This window comes from Rhinatrema bivittatum, chromosome 5 (genome assembly GCF_901001135.1).
Source record: "Rhinatrema bivittatum chromosome 5, aRhiBiv1.1, whole genome shotgun sequence".
Classification (NCBI taxonomy): domain Eukaryota; kingdom Metazoa; phylum Chordata; class Amphibia; order Gymnophiona; family Rhinatrematidae; genus Rhinatrema; species Rhinatrema bivittatum.
The window spans coordinates 344,038,325-344,065,046 of record NC_042619.1 but is presented as its reverse complement, the minus strand read 5'-3'; the positions used below and the strand labels follow the sequence as shown (position 1 = coordinate 344,065,046).

At 43.1% G+C, this 26,722-nt stretch overlaps 1 protein-coding gene across 6 annotated transcripts in view; it reads left to right on the top strand.

The window, feature by feature from the left end:
- Positions 1 to 26,722, top strand: part of DOCK9 (dedicator of cytokinesis 9) — a 491,864-nt gene that overhangs the window by 188,177 nt on the left and 276,965 nt on the right. For all 6 annotated transcript variants that reach the window (XM_029604490.1, XM_029604488.1, XM_029604486.1 and 3 more), the window contains exons 2-3: positions 1,012 to 1,128; positions 22,987 to 23,076. In XM_029604490.1, the coding sequence (XP_029460350.1) occupies positions 1,012 to 1,128; positions 22,987 to 23,076 (207 nt within the window). The remainder of the gene's footprint in view (positions 1 to 1,011; positions 1,129 to 22,986; positions 23,077 to 26,722) is intronic.

Sequence of the window (26,722 nt, the reverse complement as noted above, 5' to 3'; positions counted from 1 at the left end):
GTAGCCACAGGAAGGGAAAATTGATGGGCTGGAAAGGGAGTTCCATGGCCCCTACTCTGCTATCCATAGAATTCATTGGATTAACCTTCATTCATTTTTACTTTGAAAGATTCTGCATCTGTTTCTCTATTGCGGTGAAACTATTGCAAGTAAAATATGCCAGTTTTGAAAATATTATGCAGAGAAATCTTTTTGGCTTAGCATTCCCCCAGAAGCAATCACTTATTACACAGTTTACCTCCGTCTGGCCAGCTTTTTATGTTGTGTGCTTAAATGTTGTCAATATTTTCTGTTTGGAAAACTGCCTTGGTGTGGTTTTCTAACTGAGAAAGACTTTATAAAGTCTTTCTCAGTTAGACTTTATAAAGTCTAACTTTATAAAGAAGTTATAAAGTTAGACTTTATAAAGAAGACTTTATAAAGTCTTTCTCAGTTAGAAAAGTTAGTTAGGCCTTTCCTAACTCCAACATTACTTAACTTCCTCCAATCAACATTCTTCGCTAGTAATAGCATTAATAGCATTAATAGCCACCTCTTATAATGTTATTATATATATATATATAATTATCTGATCTTCATTTTCCTTCTTACTCCTAGTTATTGATTCCCTGTTACATGTAACTGCTTTTCTGCACCATTGTTCAAATTGTAAAGTTTATTGCACCCCTGTTTCTTGTGAACCAGCATGATGGGACTACCGTCTTGAATGTTGGTATATAAAAAAACTTAAATAAATAAAATAAATAAATAAAGTAATTATCTTGGGAAAATAGGTAATGCAAAGAATAGATGTATTTAATTAATATTTATTTTATTCACAAATGCCAAGTCATGGAGGATTTATTTCATTAAACATTTTCTGAGATGTTGACTTCCAGACCTATGCAATTTAAAGTATATTTTTAAAAATGCCAACATTTTTACTTAAATGTACATTTTCATGAGTGAAAATAAGCAAAAAATCACTTCGTTTCATAGGAAAACTAGAACTTATTTATTTTTACTTTCCAGGCGAAACCAAAGCTCATTGAACCACTAGACTATGAAAATGTCATTGTCCAGAAGAAGACACAAATCCTAAATGACGCTTTACGGGAGATGCTGCTCTTCCCTTATGACGACTTTCAGGTACATTTACTTTCTTTCTTTAATCAGGCCGGTTAATTTACTTTTTATGAAAAGGTAAAAGGGGCACAGTCTATAATGAATAACAGTGGCATAGTGCAAGGCAGGGTGTGAAACTAGTGACTGGGAAATCAGCTAGCAAGTGATCCCCGCAAAAGATGTGCACACATTCAGCTGGTCTTCATGAAAATTGCACAGAAAGGGGTTTGTGAGTTTAATCTTAGAACCACAAAAACCTACGGCTTTTTTTTTTTTTTTTTTTTTAAGCTTGCAAATTTTCTGAGGACGGGGAGGATGGCATGCCTCACATTTCAATGATAGTGCCTGAGCGAGCCCTGAAGTTTCCCCAAATACACACTTTTAAAAATAATTTAAAAATCACAGTTTGGGATGGAGGCACCAATAAGGAGTCTGGAAACTATTATTCAATGTTTATTTTGATTTTGAGAGGTATAGCTTTTAAATAGTGGGTATTAATATCAGTGGATGGTTTTATGGGTATAATGGACATTTGCAGGCATGTGGGCTGATGGGAGACGACACGGGGAACGTGTGAGTGTGTTTTAAAGATAACATTTTAATTGGTTGTAAAGTTGGCTCCAGTCCAGTGGCTTTGAATGTCCAGTCCAGGTTTTAGTTTTTTAAAATGCTAGAAAAGCTCTCTCAGCACAAGTTTCAAGATTGCTACGTGCTGAAGCCATCATCCTGACAACGCAGGAGCTTCAAGGTGATGAGGACAGTGTAAGAACACGAGACCTGGGAAAAGCACAATCTCATTCATATCAGTAAATCTCTTTTAGAAAAGTTTTGTCTAAATTCCTTAAAGATCAGAACAATGAGGGAGAAGAGGAAAAAGAAATGGAATTGAGGTCTTTAACAAGCTGTGCAGATCAACCCAAGAAGTATTTAAGCACGCCTCGGTGCAAGGATGCTGGGAAAATCTCAGAGAAAGCTGCGCTGGAAACTGAGTCAAATGGCTCCTCTCTAAGGCTTAGTGAAGTCAAACACATTGTGGTGGTTGTGTGAATGAGCGAGTGAGTGTTTTGAAGCCGAGAGAACCTGGAACCGGGCAGCATACAGGTCAGGCAGGCTTAAAGTATTTATAGCAGATCTGCGAGGTTCTGTCAAACTTTAGTAGATTATTGCTGCGGATGAGCATTGAGTGAGAGAAAAAAAACCCCCACTTGGATTAAAGATTGAGGTGGTGCTGCCTGAGCTGTGAAAAATAACGCTAGGCAGCAGTGAAGATGGTGGGAAAGTTTATCGTAAGGATTTAGCAGTGAGGCAGCAATGTTATCTCACGTCTCTTATCCCTAGCTGAGTGGCAGCTCCAGGTTCTTAAGTAAATCTGGGGAACAGTTGCTCAGGTGAGAACTAAAGTGAAGTCCTAAGGAAACGTTTCACCAGAACAGATAAACGCAGCAAGCAGTAAGGCTCTCATCACAGGACCTGTCTTGGGGTTTTATACCCTGTGAGGGGAGGGATGAGTGAACATCATCACAGGCTGCTGACGTCTCTCTGCGTTAGCCAGGATATATTAATTATTCTTTATTTTCCAATAGCAGAAACAGTTCATCGAGCCATACAAGAAACATTGAGGGGAACTCTTTAGCTGACGCATTATTGGGTTGTTAGGTAGTAGAGTAAAGAGAAAGCTAAACCTCCTGCCCACGTTAGCCAGCCTCAATAATTACACAGCACCACCACAAAAACAGCGACCTGAACAAAGAACGGCTCACTGAAAGGCACATACCTTTTTTTCTTTTTTTTAAATAAACCAAAGAATAGGAACAAAGATGACACAAAAGAGTAGCAGAGAAGAAAATATAAAACGCAAACTAGACAGACAAAAAGGCTCAAATATGCTTACTAGAGGAGAGGATGAACTGCTGCCCTCCTGCTTCTCTGTAAGAGATAAGTAACACACAGACTCAGCTCTTAAGGGAAAGAAACACATTGAAAGAGAATAATTGAGCGTTAAGTTTTAAGTTTACTTACCTGACTGAAGCTCTTTATTTAAGAGAACCGGTTCTTTAAGTTGTAATTGTTGAAAAGAGAGAAAAAAAGAGAAAATTCAGTTAGTAATTGTTTCCATATAAAACTGGTAAGGTTGTTACTCAAAAGAAGAGTTTTTATTCCTTTAACCCATCCTTGCCTTGCTCGCCTTCCCCTCTAGTCCCCGGAAGACATTGCTGGGTGGGTTATGGACGTCTGTTCAACGCCTTCCTTCCAATCGGGTCTCCCTTTGGGGCGCCATGCGTGCGTTAAGAGAGCGGGCGCTGACTGTTCAGCGCCCGCTTTCTACGCGACTTTACTGCATGGGCCCCAGAATGGGGTGACTTCCAGGATCTGAGGTTTCTGAATAAATCCCAGTCCTAAAAGAGAGAACCTGTGGACTACAAGCAGGAGAAAAGCGCCAGTGGCAGTAGGGTGTTTGGTTAAGTAGAAATAAGCTGGAGGTGGCACCTTTGTATTGGGGTATTACCTACCACCTGGATTAGTTCTCCCTGGAAGTGATGGCATGTGGCAGTTATTAATTTTAAAGACTTCTTGTGGGTGGATGTGGTTAAGGCAGTTAGTGTAGCTGGGTTTAAAAAAAAGGTTTGGATAAGTTCCTGGAGGAGAAGTCCATTACCTGCTATTAATCAATAGGGAAATAGCCACTGCTTGTTGCCGGCATTAATAACATGGGATCTATTTAATGTTTGGGTACTTGCCAGGTACTTGTGACTTGGACTGGCTGCTGTTGGAGACAGGATGCTGGGCTTGATGGACCCTTGGTCTGACCCAGCATGGCAATTTCTTAAGCTGAAAAGTCCTAACCTCTTCAGTCTTTCCTCATAGGGGAGTTGTTCCATCCCCTTATCATTTTGGTAGCCCTTCTCTGTACCTTCTCCATCGCAATTATATCTTTTTTGAGATGCGGCAACCAGAATTGTACACAGTATTCAAGGTGTGGTCTCACCATGGAGCGATACAGAGGCATTATGACATTTTCCGTTTTATTCATCATTCCCTTTCTAATAATTCCCAACATTCTGTTTGCTTTTTTGACTGCTGCAGCATACTGTACCGACGATTTCAATGTGTTATCCACTAGGATGCCTAGATCTCTTTCTTGGGTTGTAGCACCTAATATGGAACCCAACATTGTGTAATTATAGCATGGGTTATTTTTCCCTATATGCATCATCTTGCACTTATCCACATTAAATTTCATCTGCCATTTGGATGCCCAATTTTCCAGTCTCACAAGGTCTTCCTGCAATTTATCACAATCTGCTTGTGATTTAACTACTCTGAACAATTTTGTGTCATCTGCAAATTTGATTATCTCACTCGTCGTATTTCTTTCCAGATCATTTATAAATATATTGAAAAGTAAGGGTCCCAATACAGATCCCTGAGGCACTCCACTGTCCACTCCCTTCCACTGAGAAAATTGTCCATTTAATCCTACTCTGTTTCCTGTCTTTTAGCCAGTTTGCAATCCACGAAAGGACATCTTTTATGTGCAGTTTCTTTAGACTCCGTTGCAAGAGCTTCAGCAGCTTCTATTGGAGCAAGGCACACAGAATGGTTCCAGTCCAGCAGCATTCATAAAGATGTTCATGATAAGCAAGCAGACCTGAGAGATAACGTTCGGAGATAAACATCAGCAGTCACTCAAAAGAGCAAATGTAACAGTCCAATCTTTATTGATCATGTCAGATCTGACTGACAGCCTGCCTTTATTTATTTATTTATTTTACAGGAGGCCTTACTTCCAGAGATGCCCTTATCTCTCTTTCCATAAGTATCATCCACAAAAAGCACAATTAGCAGCAGCCTGGTAGACCCCCATTAGAGGGAGCACTGGCAGCCAAAATTAACCCAGCAGGCCAAACCAAAATCTGAGGTTTTGATCCTGATTCTCCTAGACATTACCAGTCCAGTAGGGGGAGGAATCCAGGCCTTCCTGGGAGCATGGTGCCAAATTGTGATGAGCAATGTAAATAGTATGGTTACTGTTAACATTTTTTTGGAGCACTCTGCTCTTCAGAACTTCATTCCAGCATCAGTTGTAACTTTCTCGACTTCACATGGAAAGTCAAGTTCTTCTCCAACAGCGAACTACAGAGCAGGTCCCAACCTTGCAGGGGGGACCTAGGGATTCTACTCCACTACTTCCTCACACCCTGGGAGGATTATGACCAATTCTGAACCACCTGAACAGCTGTCTACACCGAGAGAAGTTCAAGATGAATTCCCTCAGCACCGTACTTGGTTTTGTTCAGACAAGGGATTAGATGTGCTCACTGGACCTCAAGGATGCGTACACGCACTCTGCCATCAGCCCTTTGTTTTGGTGCTGCCTTTATTGCCAGGTGGATTCTACTTATACCAATACGAGGTACTTCAGTTTGGCCTGTCTGCTGCTCCCAGAATTTTCACCAAGTGGTGGCAGCTCACCTGAGACATTAAGGAATTCAGGTTTTCCCATATCTGAACATTTGCCTAATAGTGGCATCCTCTTGAGAGGAAGAGTTATGAGCCCTTCATGCCATGGTACACTTGCTTATAGACTCTTGGAATTTTAATCAACTTTGAGAAGTCCACCATGATTCTGACCCAGCAAATCCATTTCATTGGAGTATGGATAGATTTCTTACAACAGAAGGCATTCCTGCCCTCTGGCAGAGCACAAACCCTTCACCACCTGCTTCAGAATCTCCTTCTCTTCAAAACTCAGCCCATCAGGTCATGGTTGTCCACAGTCACATGGGAGTGGCAATTTATGTAGTGCTACTAACCCAGCTTCACATTTTGCCATCTCCAGTGGGGCTTTCTCAGATCCTGAACACTGTAATTATTCTCTCAACTAATGAAACAGCTTTGTTGGTGGCTCCTCCCTCATGTCCTTTGGGATGGATCCTCCCCTTTGGCCTCAACCCTGCCGAGTTACCTTGGTGATGGATGCCTCCACCAAAGGCTGGGGAGCACATATCCTGTCCTATCATATTCAGGTTACCTGAACTCTTGAAGATCATCATTCAAATGAACTTTGTTGAACTCAAGAGCCATCAAGAATGTGCTTCAAGTGTTCATATATTTCCTATGGGGGGGCATTTTACATCAAACCAAGTAGCCTTGCTTTTTATGTCAATGAGCAGAGAGTAGCTAGCTCCTGGCAACTTTTCTCAAGAGGTACTGGAGATTTGGCAATCGGCGAGAACCTGTTTGGGGATAAGGTGAAAGAGGTCATGGCGCAGCTGAAAGATCAACATGATACTCTTCAGCAACTCTCCACCAGCCCCTCCAAAGACCCTTCCTCCACCAGGAAGTCCTCTAGCCCGGGCTCTCGCAAGCCCTTTTATCGGCCAAGGAAATACTATTCTCCAGTCACCCTTGCCTGCCCACCTTGGACCAATCCCAGAGGTTGTGGCCAACAGCAACGGGTTCTGAGGACCCAACCAGCCTCCCAGCAGGCCCCTTCTTTAGGCTTTTAACTGGTGGCAAGGGGGCTCGAGCCAAACGCCGGTTCCCCTGGCAGTCGATCCCCTGGTCGGTGGCAGGCTCCTTTGTTTCGCCTGCTTTTAGGAAATGATCACTTCAGACCTTTGGATCCTTTCCATTGTCCGCCAGGGTTACTGCCTGAATTTCAGCAGGCTCCCAGAGACCGTTCCCCCATGCTCATCGTGGGGTTCGGTTGCCCATCGGGTCGTCCTTCAATCAGAATTTTCCGCCCTTCTAGCAGCGGGTGCAGTGGAACAGGTCCCCCATGAGCAGCAGGGCCACGTCTTCTACTCTAGGTACTTCTAATTCTCAAGAGGAACTGCGGCTTGTGCCCCATTCTCAACCTCAGGGTGTTAAACAGGTTTCTCGTAAGAGAGAAATTAAAAATGGTCTCTCTGGGCATGCTGTTCCCGCTCCTCCAAAGAGGAGATTGGCTTTGCTCCCTCGACGTAAAGGAGGCTTATGCCCATACTGCAATTGTCCCCAACCACAGGAAGTACCTCCGCTTTCTGGTGGGGATGGAACATTTTCAGAGCAAAGTGCTGCCCTTTGGGCTTGCTTCAGCCTCATATGTCTTCACAAAATGCTTGGCGCGGTGGTGGCTGCCTACCTCAGGCATCGCTGGGTCCATGTCTTTCCATACTTGGACGATTGGTTGATCTAGAGAGAGATTCCCACTCCGGGGCCTTGAACGCACTGGTCCTGATGGTTCAGACCTTGCCTACGTTGGGATTTGTTGCATCTCTGTCTGTCTCCATGCCAGGACTTTATCGGCGCCAAGTTGGACATTGCACCCTCTCAGCCTCTCCCTGATCTGGTGGGAAGCCCTTCCCAATTTGGAAACCGGACTCCCAATTTGGAAACCGGACTCCCATTTCAGCCTGCCCACTCCAGGGGAAGGGGGCCCACACGGACGGCCTGCATACCCAGGATCTTTGGATTGCGGCCGAAACCTGCTGCCAGATAAACTTTCTGGAGGTTTGGGCGATCCAGTACGCCTTGTGGGCCTTCCAGGACAGGTTGTCCTCCAAGGTCAACCTCATCAGAATGGACAACCAGGTGGTGATGTGGTACATCAACAAGCAGGGTAGCACGGGCTCCTTCCTCCTCTACCAGGAGGTGATGCAGGTCTGGGATTGGGGCCTTTTCCAGAGGGATGTATCTACGGGCCACCTACTTGCCGGGACACTTGAACACACTGGCGGACCCGCCTCAACCTGTCCTTCCAGCCACAAGTGTGGTCCCTGAACCCTGCAGTGGCAGCTGACTTGTGCTGTTGCTGGGGGCATGCCAGACATGGACTTGTTCGCCTTTCCGCACAATCACAAGGTGAGCACATTCTGCTCCCTGATTCCAGGGAAGGACCATATGGCCTGCGACGCCTTCTCTCTTAACTGGGTGCAGGGTCTCATGTACACGTACTCTCCTATCCCGCTCCTCTCGAGGACCCTGACAAAACTGCAAGAGGATGGGGGAACCATGATCCTGGTGGCACACTGCTGGCCAAGGCAGGTGTGGTTTCCTCTTCTCCATGACCTGTCAGTGAGCGTACCGGTCCCGCTGGGGATGGCTCCCGACCTCATATTGCAGAACCAGGACAATCTGCGCCACCCGAACCTCCGGGCCCTGGCCCTCACAGCGTGGATGTTGAGCGCATGATCCTCCAGCCTTTGCAGCTCTTGGATGATGTCTCTAGGGTCTTGAGTCCCGGAAACCTCCACCCAGAAATCCTACAGTTCGAAGTGGAAGTGTTTTTCCATATAGTGCGGAGGTGACGGACTAGACCTGTTCTCCTGTCCGCTTCCCCACGTGCTGGATTACCTCCTGGCATCTGTCCGAGTCTGGCCTCCAAACCAGCTCGGTCTGAATACACCTCAGCGCCTACCACCAATGCATGGTGAGTCAGAGGAGAAAATTGGTGTGTATTTATAGTGGCCGCTGAGACTCTGGGCATGGGCCCCATGTGCCTAGAGTTAATGACACCCCTGAATATGTAACAATATTATGTGCAATATTTATATGAATACGTGCAATATAATCAGTTAAATTTGATCAGTATTAAGCGTACAAAATAATCTGATGTTTCACTGATTGTGACTGATTCTACTAATATGTTTTGGTTCAATGGTCGTGTTCATGTATTAAGATTTTCTTACTCTTGATATTTTAGATGTTGGATCTCCTCCTTTATTTGTGGACTTAATCTTTAAAAAGGAAGAAATTGTTAATTTAATTTTTCTTTCCCTTTGGGTATACTTTGGTTTGTGTTTTATTTTTTAAAAGATTAAAAATAACAGTAAAAGAAATAAAACTCCCTGATGCAGATAAATTGATAGCTTTCCATTTTTCTTATACAAGCAGGCTATGATGTTTCCCAGTTACTGACAGTTTTCCGGTTGACGTGTTACTGAAGCTAAAGGTTATCTCTAGAATTACTGAAAACTACACTAAATCAGATGGGCTGTAACTTCCCATTTCAAGATACAAATGCAAAGTTTGAAATCATCCTTGGGTTCTGGAAAAACATCGCTGTGAACCAGGAAAAAAAAAAATTAATAAAATTATGCAGAGATAATCCTGTTGCTATTTGGTGAAGACTTGTATATGGTAGGTCTTAGTACAGGACTAGAAAAATATTTTAAGAACTTAGGTGCCAGCTCAACAATTTTGGAGTCTTGAAAACACTTTTATAATTTACCACCACTTGGGGGTGGAACCTGAGTTGCTAGTGTCGGCTCCCTTTGAATCTGAGGCAGCACTAGGCACCATTCTCTTAAACTTTAGTCACCCAGGCAACTGGTATTTTCCAGCCCTGTCATAGCACTTAAGATTGTTATCAAGTGCAAGTTTGCCTAGAGGAGGGTTCTCAGCTGAAATTTGAGCAAAGCAAAACCAACCTGATCAATCTGTGCTTGATTTTTCCGGGTGACTGGATATATTTAATACCTAGCTGGTAATGAGCTTTTCTCTGAAGACACGCAAGCTGCTAAGTCCTCATGAATGAGTGATGTCATCTGACAAAGCCTGGTGTGGGAAAATTACACAGATACTGCAAGAAGCTTTTAGCTTGCTTAATTGAGCAGTCTTGGTCTTGCTGTGGAAACCTTCTCGCTCTTTCTTGAAGATTTTCTACAGAACTGCTTAAAAGTCTGAATTATAGGAAGAAGTGGTTCAAATAAAAGACCTACTTCAGACTCTGTCTACTACCACTCCAGACCTGCCCTCCTTATCTAGGGTGGATCTTCAGTATAATATAGAGAGGGTACAGATTACAGCTATTGAGTGTCCTTCAAATCTTCCTCCAGACCTTATTTCTTATATGCTATATATTATGGATGGGCTTTTATTGGGGGTTTGATCATGTGGTTTGGCTTGAATGTTTGAGGGAAAATGGTAGAAGCTATGCTATATACTATTTTATATTAATATAATGTCAGTATTTTACTTTGGTGGGGGGGATATATGTATTGAACAGTTGGAGATGTTTTGAATCTGAGATGCAGTCTAAAGAAGTCCCTGAAAAAGCTTGTGGAGGGCAAAACATGTTGGGTTTGTAATGACTGGATCTGTGATGCCACTGGATGGGGTGTATAAGGTTGCTGGACTTTCTACATTGGCTTTGAGTTTGTCCTGATGTTCCCTCAGTTGGGAAATGATGTATGGTGTGTTTTGGACATCGAATAACTAAGGTTTATTCCCATTTTCCTTCCATCTTAAAGTTTGGAGCTTATGGTAGGCCATTTGATCTTGGACTATGCATATGGGTATTGGTTACTGTCGTCTTTATTTTTCCTTTTTGGATTGCAGTGAGGCCTAGTCTTTCATGGTCTCTGACTTATCCAAGATTGACTTTTTTAGGATTGGAAAGTTTTTCACCTGCTTTCGTTTTATAGTTTACATTTTTAATTGGAACTCTCTTAACCAACATTTTTTCCACGACCACATCTATCAAGTCGAACAAGCGCTGCACAGTTTGCACTGTGAAAGAGCCTTGGCTGCCTACCTAGAGCAGACTAAAGCCCATAGAAAGTCCACTTAGCTTTTTGTTTGTTTTTGACACCAACAAACTGAGAATTGCTATTGCCAAATGGACACTTATTTAATTGGCTAGCAGATTCCATCTCCTTTTGTTATGCTAAGGCTCATAAGGTCAGAGCAGTGGCAGCATTGGTAGCCCACCTAAGATTGGTCTGCATGGAAGAGGTCTGCAAAACTGTCATGTGGAGTTCTCTCTACACATTCACACTGCACTATTGCTTGGATGTGATGTGACAGCTTCAACCAATCTGCCCTTTAGAATCTCTTTGTAGAGCCCAACTCCATCTGTTCTAGGACACATTGTTCCAGGCACCTCCTTTAAAAGGAAAAAGTATTTTAAAAAACTCTGCTTTTTTTGTTCAGGGCAGTCTGAAGCTGGGTAATCCCCACCTGTGGAGATTTCCATTGAACCTGTCCTTGGATAAAGCAGAGTTGCTCACCTGTAACAGGTGTTCTATGAGGACAGCAGGATGTCAGTCCTCAAGAAACCTGTTTTCCATTGGAATTGGCTTCTCCAAGCTAAGGGGCCTCCACATGGATGTGTGACATCATGGGATGCTTCACATACCCAGTAGGGCATAGTCAAAGTTCTGGGCCAGGCTCCATTGGATAATGTCACCTCACTTGTGAGGACTGACATCCTGCTGTCTTCGGGAAAACATCTGTTTCAGGTAAGCAAATCTGTTTCCTGGTTCTCAAGAATGCTCACAGGAAGTATTTTATATTTGTGGTAGAGAAACACCACTCAAGTATCTCATACTGCCCTTCAGCCTAGTGTGAGTACTATTGTGGTGGTTTCACATACTATATTTCCCTATCTGCACAATTGGCTGGGCCAGAGCACATCTCAAGGGTGATATAGAATCAGTGAGCAAAGCTAGGGTTCATCATAAATTACCCTAAGTGGAACCTGCCATCTAATTTTTGAATTAAGAGCTCTGCTAGATAAGAAAGCCCTTCATGTTGGAAGGATTAAGATTAAATCAGCGAATGTAAGTTTGTGACATGCTGAAGTTGTTGGGCCTCATGGTTTCAACAATTCACATTGTTTCCTTGGCACATCTTCATATGAAATGAACCCAGTGGACCTGGGATAAGCAGCATGGAATCTACTCCTTGGGATCCTGCCAGGTACTTGTGACCTGAATTGCCCACTGCGGGAAACAGGCCACTAGGCTTGATGGACCTTTGGTCTGACCCAATATGGCAAATCTTATGTTTTTAAGATCACAGTGGGCTGAAGCCACGCAGAATTTCCAAGACAGAATTTGCAGGACTCAGAGCAGGTTTTGCTCTCTATGGTCGGGGGGAAACACCCAGCCTGTGATGCCTTCTCCCTTCATTAGGGGAGGGGTCTGCTCTGTGTACCCACCTCTACCGCTCCTCTTGAAGATGCTACTGAAGCTTTAACAGGAAAGATTCTTGTGGCACCCTTCTGGTCCTGACAGGTCTGGTTCCCGCTTCTGCAGGACCTGTCAGTGCGGGCTTCCATCCGGCTGGACGGTGTCCGACCTCATTTCACAGAATTGGGCACTCTTGGCCATCCCAACCTCTGAGCATTAGCCCTGATGGCTTGGATGTAGAGCCCTTGGCGCTTTCAGACTGTGTCTCCTAGGTGCTGGTGGTGACTCAGAAGCCTTCCACCAGGAAGACCTACAGCTTAAAGTGGAAAGGATTTCCTGTCTGGTGTGAGAGGCATGGCTTAGATACTTTCTCCTGCCCCCTTCCCCAGCTTTTGGACTATCTGTGGCACCTCTCTGAGTCTGGACTTGGTTAGCATTGACCTAAGCGTCGTCAATGCGTACCATCGGGGTGTTGCTGGCACGCCCGTTTCAGTGCAGCGTTAGTAGGCCGCTTCATGCGGGGCCTCTTCCAATTGAAGCCCCCTCTCCGGCCTCCTATTGCTTCCTGGGACCTCAACATTGTCCTGGCATGGCTCATGCGCTCTCCCTTTGAGCCACTACAATCTTGCGATCTGAAGTTCCTCACCTGGAAAGTGATCTTCTTGGTGGCGATTTCTTAAGCTCGAAGAGTCAGTGAGCTTCAGGCCCTGGTTACGTACCTGCTGTACATGAGGTTCTTCCATGATCATGTGGTCTTGCATATGCATCCAAAATTTCTGCCCAAGGTGGTGACTGATTTCCACCTCAGTCAATCGTTTTACCCACCTTCTTTCCGAGACCTCATTCCCATCCCAGGGAAAAGGCTCTCCATGCCTTACTCTGCAAGAGGGCCTTGGCTTTCTATTTAGATCATACAGCCGGCCACAGGCAGTTCACACAGCTCTTTGTCTTTTGACACCAACAGGTTGGGAACGGTGGTGGGTAAACAGACTTTGTTTAACTGGCTGGTGGACTGTATTGCCTTTTGCTTTGCACAGGTAAGCCTTCAGCTAGCCAGCAGAGTAAAGGCTCACTCTGTGTGGGCTATGGTGATGTCTGTGGCTCATTTACATGCAGTCCCTGTTGGTGTAATCTGTCGAGCTACAACCTGGAGTTCTCTTTACACGTTTGCAGCACATTACTGCCTGGACAAGGACGGGGGTCAGGACAATGCCTTCGGTAAATCCGTCCTGCGCAACCTCTTCCAGACCTGAACCAACTCTCCTGTTCGTGCCTCTTGTGGGAGCTAGACAGCACTACAGTTATTGTTCCCGTTGGCACCTTGTTTGGTTGCTGTTGGTCTCTCCTGTAGCCAAGAACAATCTGGAGCTTGGTACTCACCCACATGTGAGGACTACCATCCTGCTTCTCCTAGGAGAAAGCGCAGTTGCTTAACTGTAATAGGTGTTCTCCTAGGACAGCAGGATGTTAATTCTCAGGAATCCTGCCCGCCTCCCCACGACGTTGGGTTCTCCTTCCGGTTTGTTTTATTTTTCAAATGTATTTTTTCTCTGTTAAGAGACTGAAGGGGGACCTCGCATGGATGCACGGATAGCGGCATGCTGGGCATGCTCAGTGTGCTGATCAAAGCTTCTAGAAACTTTGAGAAGTTTTCTGTGCCGGGCTCCATCAGATGAAGTCTCCCATGTGTGAGGACTGACATCCTGCTGTCCTCTGAGAACCCTTGTTACAGGTAAGCAACTCTTAGAGCTTTATGCTCTAATATTTTCAAAACTTTAAATTCTATGTATGAATATTCAGACAACATAGATAAGAAAATTTGTAGTGCACTTAGGAAAATTCTAACATATAATAGACATTGTGTGAGCCCCCTGAGATAGTATGTACGATGTTTAAAACAGATTTTGAACAGTGTGGGTGAATTAAAATGGAAATAATTCAGGTTAACAAAGCTAATTTGCTTTCAGACAGTGGTCCTTTGCAGAAAGTAATGGTAGAATGGCTGTTACTTAAGGTAGGGAAAAACCAAACATGCTAGTACATGAGCAAGTATTTCCAGCAGAAAACTAAAGGAAACATATTGTCATTATTGGGAGACAAGTTCACAAACCACTACTGTCTGCTTCCTCTAATTCAGGAAGTCTTAATGAAATGAGCAAGAGATAAGGATACACTGATCCTTTTATGCTTGTACTTGGCAAGATATGATCGCTTTCCCCTTCTGTAAGTAACGTCAGTAGCTGCTGATCTCACCGGATACAAATCGGGCAATCAGGGTTCTGCTTTCCTCTTTCATTCTGCAGCTCAGAAAAAGAGAAGAAAGGGGTAGAGTTTTAGGAAAACCGTGCTCGTAAATGCGAATTTGACATGTACAAAACAGGTAGCACACCTGAATTACATGCAATATTTGTTGGAGAGCTTGTTTTTTGGTTAGTGTACTGTCCTCCGAGTAAATGAAAATCATTACCTATGGAGTGTTATCTGTAGGCAAATATCTTTTTTCTAATTATCGTGTTCCTGCCTTTCCTTGCATTATTGACCAGCCATAGTGCAGTAATTAAGTTTGAGTAGTCCTCGTGCCATTTTAAAGGTCTGAAGGTGTTTACTTGTGTAAGACACAAATGATGATGCTTGGAGGTTTGGGTAAAAGTGTCAGAAGCCTAACTTTAGTATTGAGTAAAATATTAAACCTGTTTCTTATTTGCTAACTTAAACATACGCACAACAAACATAAGATGTTTGCTGCCTATTCTACCTGTTTGGCAAATCGTACTTAAAACTAGTTATCTATAAGGAGAGTAGCTGGCTTACCGCTTGGGAGCATGCATGTTAGTAAGATTGACAAAATTTAATCTTGCACACTGTGGGTTTTCGTGGTTTTATTGTAATCAGCCTTAATATTGTCATAGGTGGGGAAATCAAATCCAAATAAATTATATAGACAGTGCACAAAGTAGCATTTGGTTCATGGTTTGTGATGCCATTTCTATCATCAGAATGGGCCTGTCCTATCCAGAATATATCTGTATCTCCAGTAGTAGCAGCAGAGCACGATCTACCCTACGGTATAGCACTGTGCCTCAGCTATGGAGCCAGCTTGTACTATCCAGAATAAATCTATGAAGTCTATGGAGGTGAATGATGTGGATAGAAGGGGGATACCTTTATAGTCTATGGAGCTGAATGATGTGGCTAGAAGGAGGATACCTTTATAGTCTATGGAGCTGAATGATGTGGATAGAAGGGGGATACCTTTATAGTCTATGGAGATGAATGATGTGGATAGGAGGGGGATACCATTGAAGTCTATGGTGGTGAATGACGTGGATAGGAGGGTGATATCATTGAAGTCTACGGAGGAGAATGATGTGGTTAGGAGGTTGATATCATTGAAGTCTACGGAGGAGAATGATGTGGTTAGGAGGTTAATGCCATTGAAGTCTATGGAAGGAAAAGCCAAGGTCTTTGTGATGGCACCAGCATTTCATTCAGAACAAGTCAAGGTATGAAGGAAATGCACATCCCAGAATGTAGTGGGAGGATTGTATAAGGACCAGGACTGAATTACTTCATTCCTGACATCCCATGCCTTGCCCTGACCACTGTATTAAAGTAGCTGGGTTCAAAAAAGGTTTGGATAAGTTCTTGGAGGAGAAGTCCATTAACTGCTATTAATCAAGTTTACTTAGGGAATAGCCACTGCTATTAATTGCATCAGTAGCATGGGATCTTCTTAGTGTTTGGGTAATTGCCAGGTTCTTGTGGCCTGGTTTTGGCCTCTGTTGGAAACAGGATGCTGGGCTTGATGGACCCTTGGTCTGACCCAGCTTGGCAATTCCTTATGTTCCTTATGTTCTTATCTGTATTTCCAGTAGTAGCAGCAGAGCACTATCTACACTACGGTATAGCACTGGGCCTCAACTATGGAGCTAGCTTGTCCTATCCAGAATATATCTGTATCTCCAGTAGTAGCAGCAGAGCACTATCTACCCTACGGTATAGCACTGGGCCTCAGCTATGGAGCCAGCTTGTCCTATCCAGAATATATCTGTATCTCCGGTAGTAGCAGGAGAACACTATCTACCCTACGGTATAGCACTGGGCCTCAGCTATGGAGCCAGCTTGTCCTATCCAGAATATATCTGTATCTCCAGTAGTAGCAGGAGAACACTATCTACCCTACGGTATAGCACTGGGCCTCAGCTATGGAGCCAGCTTGTCCTATCCAGAATATATCTGTATCTCCGGTAGTAGCAGGAGAACACTATCTACCCTACGGTATAGCACTGGGCCTCAGCTATGGAGCCAGCTTGTCCTATCCAGAATATATCTGTATCTCCGGTAGTAGCAGGAGAACAGTATCTACCCTACGGTATAGCACTGTGCCTCAGCTATGGAGCCAGCTTGTACTATCCAGAATATATCTATGAAGTCTATGGAGGTGAATGATGTGGATAGAAGGGGGATACCTTTATAGTCTATGGAGCTGAATGATGTGGCTAGAAGGAGGATACCTTTATAGTCTATGGAGCTGAATGATGTGGATAGAAGGGGGATACCTTTATAGTCTATGGAGATGAATGATGTGGATAGGAGGGGGATACCATTGAAGTCTATGGTGATGAATGACGTGGATAGGAGGGTGATATCATTGAAGTCTACGGAGGAGAATGATGTGGTTAGGAGGTTGATATCATTGAAGTCTACGGAGGAGAATGATGTGGTTAGGAGGTTAATGCCATTGAAGTCTATGGAAGGAAAAGCCAAGGTCTTTGTGATGGCACCAGCATTTCATTCAGAACAAGTCAAGGTATGAAGGAAATGCACATCCCAGAATGTAGTGGGAGGATTGTATAAGGACCAGGACTGAATTACTTCATTCCTGACATCCCATGCCTTGCCCTGACCACTGTATTAAAGTAGCTGGGTTCAAAAAAGGTTTGGATAAGTTCTTGGAGGAGAAGTCCATTAACTGCTATTAATCAAGTTTACTTAAGGAATAGCCACTGCTATTAATTGCATCAGTAGCATGGGATCATCTTAGTGTTTGGGTAATTGCCAGGTTCTTGTGGCCTGGTTTTGGCCTCTGTTGGAAACAGGATGCTGGGCTTGATGGACCCTTGGTCTGACCCAGCTTGGCAATTCCTTATGTTCCTTATGTTCTTATCTGTATTTCCAGTAGTAGCAGCAGAGCACTATCTACCCTACGGTATAGCACTGGGCCTCAGCTATGGAGCCAGCTTGTTCTATCCAGAATATATCTGTATTTCCAGTAGTAGCAGCAGAGCACTATCTACCCTACGGTATAGCACTGGGCCTCAGCTATGGAGCCAGCTTGTCCTATCCAGAATATATCTGTATCTCCAGTAGTAGCAGGAGAACACTATCTACCCTACGGTATAGCACTGGGCCTCAGCTATGGAGCCAGCTTGTCCTATCCAGAATATATCTGTATCTCCGGTAGTAGCAGGAGAACACTATCTACCCTACGGTATAGCACTGGGCCTCAGCTATGGAGCCAGCTTGTCCTATCCAGAATATATCTGTATCTCCGGTAGTAGCAGGAGAACACTATCTACCCTACGGTATAGCACTGGGCCTCAGCTATGGAGCCAGCTTGAAAACCTGATACTCCATACACCATATCAGCAATTGTTCCAAATTTGAAAAAGTATGGAATGAAATAATGAGGTAGTTCACTGTTCTGCTTTGTGGCCATGAGAGCCATGCAAAGATCCTTCAGTATTTGATTTAAAAAAAAATGTAAACCTTTCCATGCCCATTTTGAATTTCCCGGTATTGAGAGGCTCTACTGAGCAGTTCCTTTGGGTGTTGTTACTGCCCAAGATTCTTCTATGGAGATCATGTGATTGTGCCGTGCGTTTAAGAGTCTTAGGGATTCTTTCGAGAAGAGATGACTGAAGGAGGGATATAATGTAAATAGTTTATTTACTCTCTCAAATAATAGAAGGACCAGCAAGTAGCTCATTTAAAACAAATTGGAGAAAATGATTTTTCACTCGGCGCATTAGCAATGAATTCCAGAGATTAACCTGAAGATGTGATTACAGCAGTTAGTGTAACTGGGGTTAAAAAAGATTTGGATAAGTTCCTCGAGGAAAAATCCATAAACTGCTGTTAATAAATAAGCAATAGTAGCTTGTGATCTATAATATATGGGTACTTGCCAGGTGCTTGTGGCCTGGTTTGGCCACTGTTGGAAACAGGATGCTGGGCTTGATGGACGCTTGGTCTGACCCGGCATGGCAAGTTCTTATGTTCTTATCTCAGAACATTTGCCACTTGAAGCCATTTACATAGTTTTTCCCTTTTTTGAGAGAAATCAAAAAGTTGAGAAATATGTATGGTCTCTTCTAATCTTCAAGCATCTCTAAGAAAAGAAATTCAGCAATCTTCATCTCCCCTAACTCCTTTTCAGCCTTCTCTAGCTTTCCCTTGCCAGAAATCATTCAGGCCTGACTGCAGCTCCGGGTGACTTCCTCCTCTCTGCTGTCAGCTGAATCCCAGGCCTGGGGGGCACGGAGGTGTCTACTCCAGGCAGCAGGCGAGGAGGTGGGGGTTAGCATGGGGAGGACTAGGGCAAGGAGCTGAATGTCTCCCCCCTTGCTGTCCTGTCGGCTCTAGCCTCACCACCCTCTCTCTCCCTCCTCTCCTGCTGCCCTCCACTGCTGCTGTTTGCAGATAGGGAGGGGGAGGAATAGAGCAGAGAAAATCCTCCGATCCCTGCTCCAGGCCTTTTTTCTGTCTCTGCGGTAGGGGCTGGAGCAGGACTCTCTCTTGTGAACACTCGGAGACGTCTTACTGAGCTGTGAGAGATGGCCCCGCTCGGTGCTGTCATCCACAAGTCCTGGCTAATTCATCCTGTTCTCTGTGCAGAACCTTTGTTTATAGGATACTAAACACTCGGGGAATCTTCTATTTATGGAAATGGTTTGTATTTTCTGGAAATCTTTTGAATCCATTTCTTCTTCAAACGCATTGGGAATTTTATTTTCACATTAATTTTGTTACTGATAATGTGAAATAGCATGGAAGCCAAGCCCTACCAATTACTTCCTTCTCCCTTTTCAAAAAAATAATGTAAAGCATTGACAGGCACTAAACTGATCTATTCCTATATATAACACACCCACTGTGAATTGTCATGTAAGCGTTCACTGAAATATCTTAAAGCCAGGGCTTCCCAAACCTGTCCTGGTGATCCCACATCCAGTCTGATTTTCATGGCATCCACAATGCAAATGCACAATTCGCAGGAAGACTGTCACTGACTGCAAACCTGCTGTCTCCATTGCTACCTGGAACTTCACGTTGTCCCATGGTGGCTGCTTCTGCTTTTCTTCCCTGCCACTAGCTCCATCAACGCAGTATCTGCCAATGCCAGTCCCAAATAATTCTTCTTTCTCCACCATAGGTGCTGGCCAGTGTGGCCTGCCTCTCCTGCTTGACCTGACCAGCACCTGGATTCCCCACAGTACTACTCTTGATGCCTTCTCTTTCCCCATTGCTTTTGATACCTTCTGTTGGGTCTTTGCTGCTATTGACTGCACACCCTCCCTCTGCCACAGTTGCTCAGCTTCTCAAATGTACAATGGTAATCATGCAGGTGTCTGAATATGGGGATTGGGACCCACTGTGTATTTACAGTTCCTGCAACCATTTAGCTCCGCCTCCCTTCTTAGTTTGGAAGAGTACCTTGAGGGGAGGATGGTGGTGAGTTTTGCAGAGAGAGTAGACGTGAGGTGGCCTTTAGCCAGATCCATGGCTTCCTAGCTTGGGGCAAGGAACTGGGGTTGGGGGTGAGTGGGTGGGAGTGTTTTGGAAGGAGAGGTCTGTCAATTGCTTCTCCTTGGCAGCTTGGCACCTGCATCATGCTGGCCCTGAGAATACTTTTATAATTAGTGAACATATATCTCTCTGTCCAAGGAGGACAAGTTGGGTTAGTCCTGGTTTTATCCCATCAAATGCCTCGAGATATAGTCCTGATCTCACTATTAAACTGAGAGAATCAGGTCTACATCTCCGTGTATGCAGTGGGGTAGAAACATGGAGGGCGGTCTATAAACGAGGAGCTGTAACTTCTCGATGGCGCTTCTGTTCCAGAGGAACCTAATCTTGCTTCCTAAGCCCCCCCCCCCCCCCCCCCCCCCGGTAACTCCGCTTCCCATGCAAAGTTAAAGCTGTCAGAGGTGCAGACACAAAGCTGGTCAAATGATTTAAAAAATAAATCCTAAAACACAGAAATAAACAATAATAAACCTTGGTAAAAAGCAGTACAAAGTGTGGCTGCTCTTGTGTAAATGATGGATGCAAAGAAAAATGGTTTAAGCTGCTGAAAGTTCTTTGAGTTTGAGACTGTGAGAACCTCTAGTGGGTGACTGCTGCCGCTCTCAGTGGTATCTGAAAGAGAGAAGTGGCTGACCTGTGCAAATCCACGTCTATGTATGTATGTCAGCTCGTCGATATTTTTGTGAGTCAACACTCTTTTGGGGTAAGTGAGTTGTTTGTGTGGACTAACATTGTATTTTTGATAGAAATGTTACTACAGCTTTTCTTAGTGAGTGGGTTGCATTTGAAATGATTAAAAGCTGTTTGGTTTTTATAAGGGGGATTTACGTGTTGTATGATTGCTTTTCTTTGTATGATCTTTTATTATGCATTTTGTTTTGGTGTATTTTACAAGGGGGATTTACGTGTTGTATGATTGCTTTTCTTTGTATGATCTTTTATTATGCATTTTGTTTTGGTGTATTTTACAAGGGGGATTTACGTGTTGTATGATTGTTATGTTTTTCTTTGTATGATCTTTTATTATGCACTTTGCTTTGGTGTATTGTTTTATGTTGTGTGGGCCCTAGTTTGTAATTGAGTTAGATCAAAATTTGTAAAATAAGTTGGTTTTTGATTCTTTGTGTTAAAAATGTCAAATTTGTGCTCAATGCATTTCCTGTTTCCTCTGGATTGAACCTTGTGAATGTCAGAACAATTAGATCCACAAGAATCTGTTGCTTGAAATTACTTTGTGGTGTGGAAGTGATATTGGAATGCATTTTATCTCCACCTTTAGCTAAAACAAAAAAAAAAAATCCCTTCTCAAGTCTCTTAATCCCATTATGATCAGTTCTGCATAATTTGTATTTATATTAGTAGAAAAAAGCTTGTAAAAAAATTCCAGGGTTAAATGCAGTGGTCACATGTTTTGCTTCCTGGATGGGGGTTTCTGTGGGTAGGGGGGGGTAGAGTGAGGTTGCAGGTTTGGGGTGTGTGAGAGGATATGGGCTGTTTGCTGGTACATGAATAAGTGTGAGAGCTGGTGAGTGTGTGTATCTGTGTGAGTGAGTTGCTATATGGATTTTGTTTGTGCAAATGTGTATGTGTATTCAGTTAAATATTTATATACCGCCCCTCCATCCAAAAGAGATCAGGGTGGTTTACAGTTTAAAAAAGAATTCATACAAATCTACAGAACGTAAACACAAAGCATACTAAAATGAATGCATGCACTCAGTACAACTAAACTGCAGGTCTTTGATATCAAAAGCTATGCTAACAAGCCAGGTTTGCACATAACTTTTTAGAAGCTTTAGGATTTGATGTGAGTCTATGTATTTCCTTCATGGAGTTCCAGTTCTGCGGTGGAAATGGCTCTGTCTGTGACTTCACTCAAAGGCGCGTGATGGACTGAAGGGAATCTCAATAACCCTTTATTAGAGGAATGAAGATTTCTGCAGGGAACAAACGAGTGCAAAGCTGTAACAAGCCAAACTATGTTTGAGGTTATCAAAGTCTTGTGTATAAATGTGAGGATTTTATAATGGAGACGAATCTGTACAGGTAAGAGTGGAGTGACTTGATCATATTTAATAGTCTCTTGCATCTGTAATGGTTATAGGGTATTGGTGAGAAGACCAAGGAAAAGGGAATTATAATGGTCGATATTTGAAAATAGTAATGTCTGTAATACAATTCTAAAGTAATGGTTTTAGGTGCTTGTGCTATAACCTTATTTGGTAATAGTTCAGATATGAGGTTGCATTGACAATTTAGCATCCAACAGATCGCCAGCATTGCAAGCAGTGGTAGATATAGAAATCGTGTGAGAATCCATAGTAAAGCTTGGGAGGTGGTGCCCTTCAGATATAGATTACTTGTTTCTCCGTTGTGGTATAACCAGCATTTTATAGTGTCATACGGTTTTCCAAATGCATTTATGAGTAAGTATGAGTTATCGAATATTCAGTGTATGTGTTTGTGTGAGAGTGGGTGGGGTCTGTGGCCCCATGGTCTCTGGCTTCCTGTCTCTCAGACATTTCCTCTCTCACCTCACTCTCCCTCATCCTTCCCTTTCCTACCCCCATCATCCTCCCCCTCCACAACCCTATCTCATTAGGCTGCCACTGCTTCTCCTCCCTATCGTAGCGCTCAATGTGTCTCGTGCAGCCGCCTCTGCTTGTCGCACCCCCTCTGTCTCCGGTGCAGTATCTAGTTGGGCTGACAGGAGCTATGAACCATGCCAAAAAGATTCCCCGCCTTTCCATTCCCCCGCGAAGCTTAGGCTCCCTGCGGTTGCTGCCTGCATTGAGCCCGAGTCGCAGGATCTTGTTGGCTTGCATGGGCTGATATCGCTGTACAGAAAATAAAGGGGGGGGGGGGGAAGGAAATTAGGGCCTGGGGTTTCGTGGAATCCCTTGATGCCACCGGCAAAAAGTCTGTGACTTGAGGTTTTTAAGTTGAGCAAATCATTTTTTATGTTTTTAACTCAAAATAACCTATGAACAATTTTACCAAATTTGTCGGTGACAGATTAGGATGAGGTTGATTTTTACTAACGGGATGTGAGGGTTGGTAAAGCATTAAAGTCATCGCGATTCCTCTGTACTGCCCTAATGTATGTGTCTGGGCGCTTTTAAGTGTGTACATGTCAGGGAATGTTTGTTTAATGTTGGGTTTTGTGTCTTTGTAGATAGCAACACTAAAACGACAAGGTCGCTACAAATGCTCCACTGTCCCGGAAAATGCAGAGAAGGAAGCTGAAAGCCTCTTTGTTACTGAGGTAAAGAGTAATTTGTATAGTTAATTTGTTAATCTGTATAGTTTTTCAGTTTAATGTGTCTTTTTTTAAAATGTATACAAGATTGTTCACCTTCAGATTTTGCTGAATATCTTTTAACAAACGATTCCTGGGTTTTGATAAATGAGGTGCAAATGTTTTTCGTTTTAAGAGCATAAGTGCTGTGCTGGGTCAGACTAATGGTCCATCTGGATCATTCGCCAGCAGCTGGAGCATCTCCTTCCCTCCCTGTTGCTCGTTGCCAGAGATGGCAAACCCCACGCCTGCCTGGGTAATGAGTCTTTACTGGACCTGCTCTCCAGGAACCCAGCCGACAGGCACACCTGGAAGCGCTGATTTTATAACACGCACACGCATGTTATAAAATCATTGGGCCACGCGCACACCGGGTTTTGTAATCCGCGCACGCATGTGCGGGCGGCGTGCGCAAGGGGGAGAGGTTTTACGCAATTCCCACACAGCGACGCATCCCCTTTCCTCTCTCCGCCCCATCCCTGTCCTATCTAATCCCTGGGGGTTTTTTTTAACCTTATGTTCCTCCAGCCCCGCCCCTCCCCCCCCTTTATCTGGGCCCGTCACTTGGGCAGGTAACGGGGATTACGCGCGTGGCTGGGCCTCTCGGAAGATACGCGCAGCGAGCGCAAGGACCAGCCACGCGCATAAACCCCTGTTCTTTACGCTCGCGCGGGGGGAATAAAAATTGGGCCATAAACCGTTAACTTTGATGTCCCCCAATAACGAATTCCACGGCTTAATTGTACATTGAAAAAATATTAAATTCAATTTGTGTTAAATCATGGAACGTCCCCTAATCCTAGTTCTATGTGAAAATAACCGTTCCCTACTGGCCTGTGCCACATCACTCAAGATTTTATACACCTCTCATATTCTCTCTAAACTGGATAATCCTAACCTGTTTAGCCTTTTTTCCTAACGCAGTCATTTCATCCCCTTTATCATTTTTGCTGCCTGTGTCTGGTCCTTTTCTAGTTGTGCTATATCTTTTTTTTTTTTTCTTTTTAAGGTGGAGCAGCCAGAAAGAGACAATTCTCTCAGTGCAGTTGCACCCTAGATCTGTACAGAAGCATTATGATACTGAGTGTTGTTCTTCATTCGTTTTCTTATAACTTCTATCATTGTTTGTTTTTTATTATTGAGCTGAAGATTTCAATGTTTTATCCACAAGGACTCTTAAGATCCTTTTCCTGATTGGTGACTCCTGATAGGGAGCCCAAAATGTTGTTTACGTAGTTAGGGTCACTTTCTACTTATTTCATCTGCCATTTGGATGTCCAGTTCGCCAGTCTGGCAAAGTCCTTCTGCAGTTTCACATTTTGCTAGTGTGTTAACTACAATAACTATTTTTGTGTCATTTGCACGTGTGATCCATTTGCTCCTTGCTCACTTTTTCAGATCATTAAGAAATACACTACTCGTCCAAGTATACCACAATTTACTTCTGACCATTTTCCATTTATTAACCAGCTACCAATCCACTGTAAGATATTGCTTTCTGTCCCATGACTTGATTTTCTGAGGATTCTCTCGGTGGGACTTTTTATCAAATGCCTTCTGAAAAAACAAATATATCAGCCAGCTCACCTTTACCTACATGCTTATTTCCACTTTCAAAGCATTCTAATAGATTAGGTAGACACAGCTTCTCTTTGTTAAATCCATTAAGCCAGGTTTATCCATATGACTAGTAATTGTGTTCCTAATAGCTTCCATCATTTTACCCAGGATTATTCCTGGAGTCCTTTTAGAAAATTGATGTTACGTTGGCTAGTCTCGGTCCTCCAGTACAGAGAGAGATTTACTGATTACCAGTAGTAGATCTGCAATTTTGTTGAGTTCCATTAAAACTGGATGAATTGAGTTCTGTTAGAACTCTGGGGTGAATGCCATCAGGTCCTGGTAATTTGCTGCTGTTGAGTACCTCTTCCAGATTCAACACTGATTTGTTTCACTTCCTGTGAATCATCACCTACAATGGTTTCAGTATTATTTCCCCAGCAATCCTCCACAATAAAGTACAAAGCAAATAATTCATTTAGATATTTTGCTATGGCCTTATCCTCTCTGAATGCCTCCACCCCTCCCAACTGATCATCTAAAGGGTAATAGTGAAAGCCCTGTGTATGGGTAAAATATTTTAACTTTACAACCCTTGTTAACCCCCCTTTTCCCTATAACCTAGTATTTTGAAAACAGTTATGATGGCATTATTTTGACATTTCCGAATGACGGTATAGAAAACTCATTAAATAAATAACTATAGAAATAGGCTTTTTGATTGTCACTCTCTACATTGGTAAAAGTACTTACATATATTTGTAGGTGTATCTAAAAATGTACCTGCAGAAACAGGTGAAAATTTGTGCAGCTCACCCAGATAAAAACTACCCGTGGGATTTTCCTAAAATGCAAGTTTATCTAACTCTCTAATGGCCAAACTGATTCACTCAGTTTTGTTTTCAGGATATTCACAATAAATATTCATGAGAAACCTGCATGCAGTCTCCACTGTATGCAAATATTTAACTATTTATTTATTTAAAACTTCTTATTCCGCAAATCCAGAATGTCCAGTTTGGATTACAGTCATCACATGCATCTTAAAACACACAAAAATTACATTATAATACATTGAAATCACTAAAATATAACATATAGCTGTATATTGTAGATATTCTGAAACTCAGAATACCTGACTGTGTCTTAAGGACTGGAAGCATTCTTAGCTAGTCAGGTTTTCGGGATTTCCACAATGAAAATGCATGCTTTTACCTAAAACACTCTAAAATTAGTAACATTTTCTCATTGATCAGTTGCAGCTGAAACAGATTGCCACCAGCATCTTTAACAGAGTAAAATTCTACTAATTTATTAAAAACCTGCTCAAATAAATGAGCCTTAATTAACTTAGGGACTCGTAAAATATTTAACTGTTTTTAACTCCTCTGCTAGAGCATTCCATAGTAAGGGTCTCACCATTCCAAACAATCTCCCGCTTGATTCAGCAAGATGAATCTAATTGTAGGGACCTCCAAGAGATTTTTAGATGAAGAGCGCAAAACCAGACTGGTGGGAAACACGGCATTAACTGTCTCGAGCTCCCTTTGGGGCCGATGCAAAAAGGTGAGCATTAAAACTGTGCTCAGGATCAGTGCACAACTTAACGCAGAGCTAATTTAACTCCCGATGCAATAACCTAATAGTATGCTAATATATCCAGAGTTTAAAAAATGCGCACAAACTGAAAAATGTGCACAAAGACTTGGAGCACAGCAAAACATTTATGTACGTAACTTGTATTTCATGCTCAGAAAAAATGCTTTCTGCATATAAATCAATTTATGCATAGAAAACATGCTGTGTGCACATAAAGCATGTTTTCTGTGCATAAAATGAGTAATGCACATGTCTTCAACACAGCATTTTTTTGTGGGCATAAATCATATTTTATGTGGAAAACATGATTTTGTGCACACAACTTGTTTTTTTTTCGCATACCGCACCAGAACTCCAGCTTCTGCCTGTAGACTTACATATTAGCCCTGGAAACTTTCCACCTCAGTCTAGGAGATAATTAATTTATTTTTATTTTATAAACTCTAATATACCA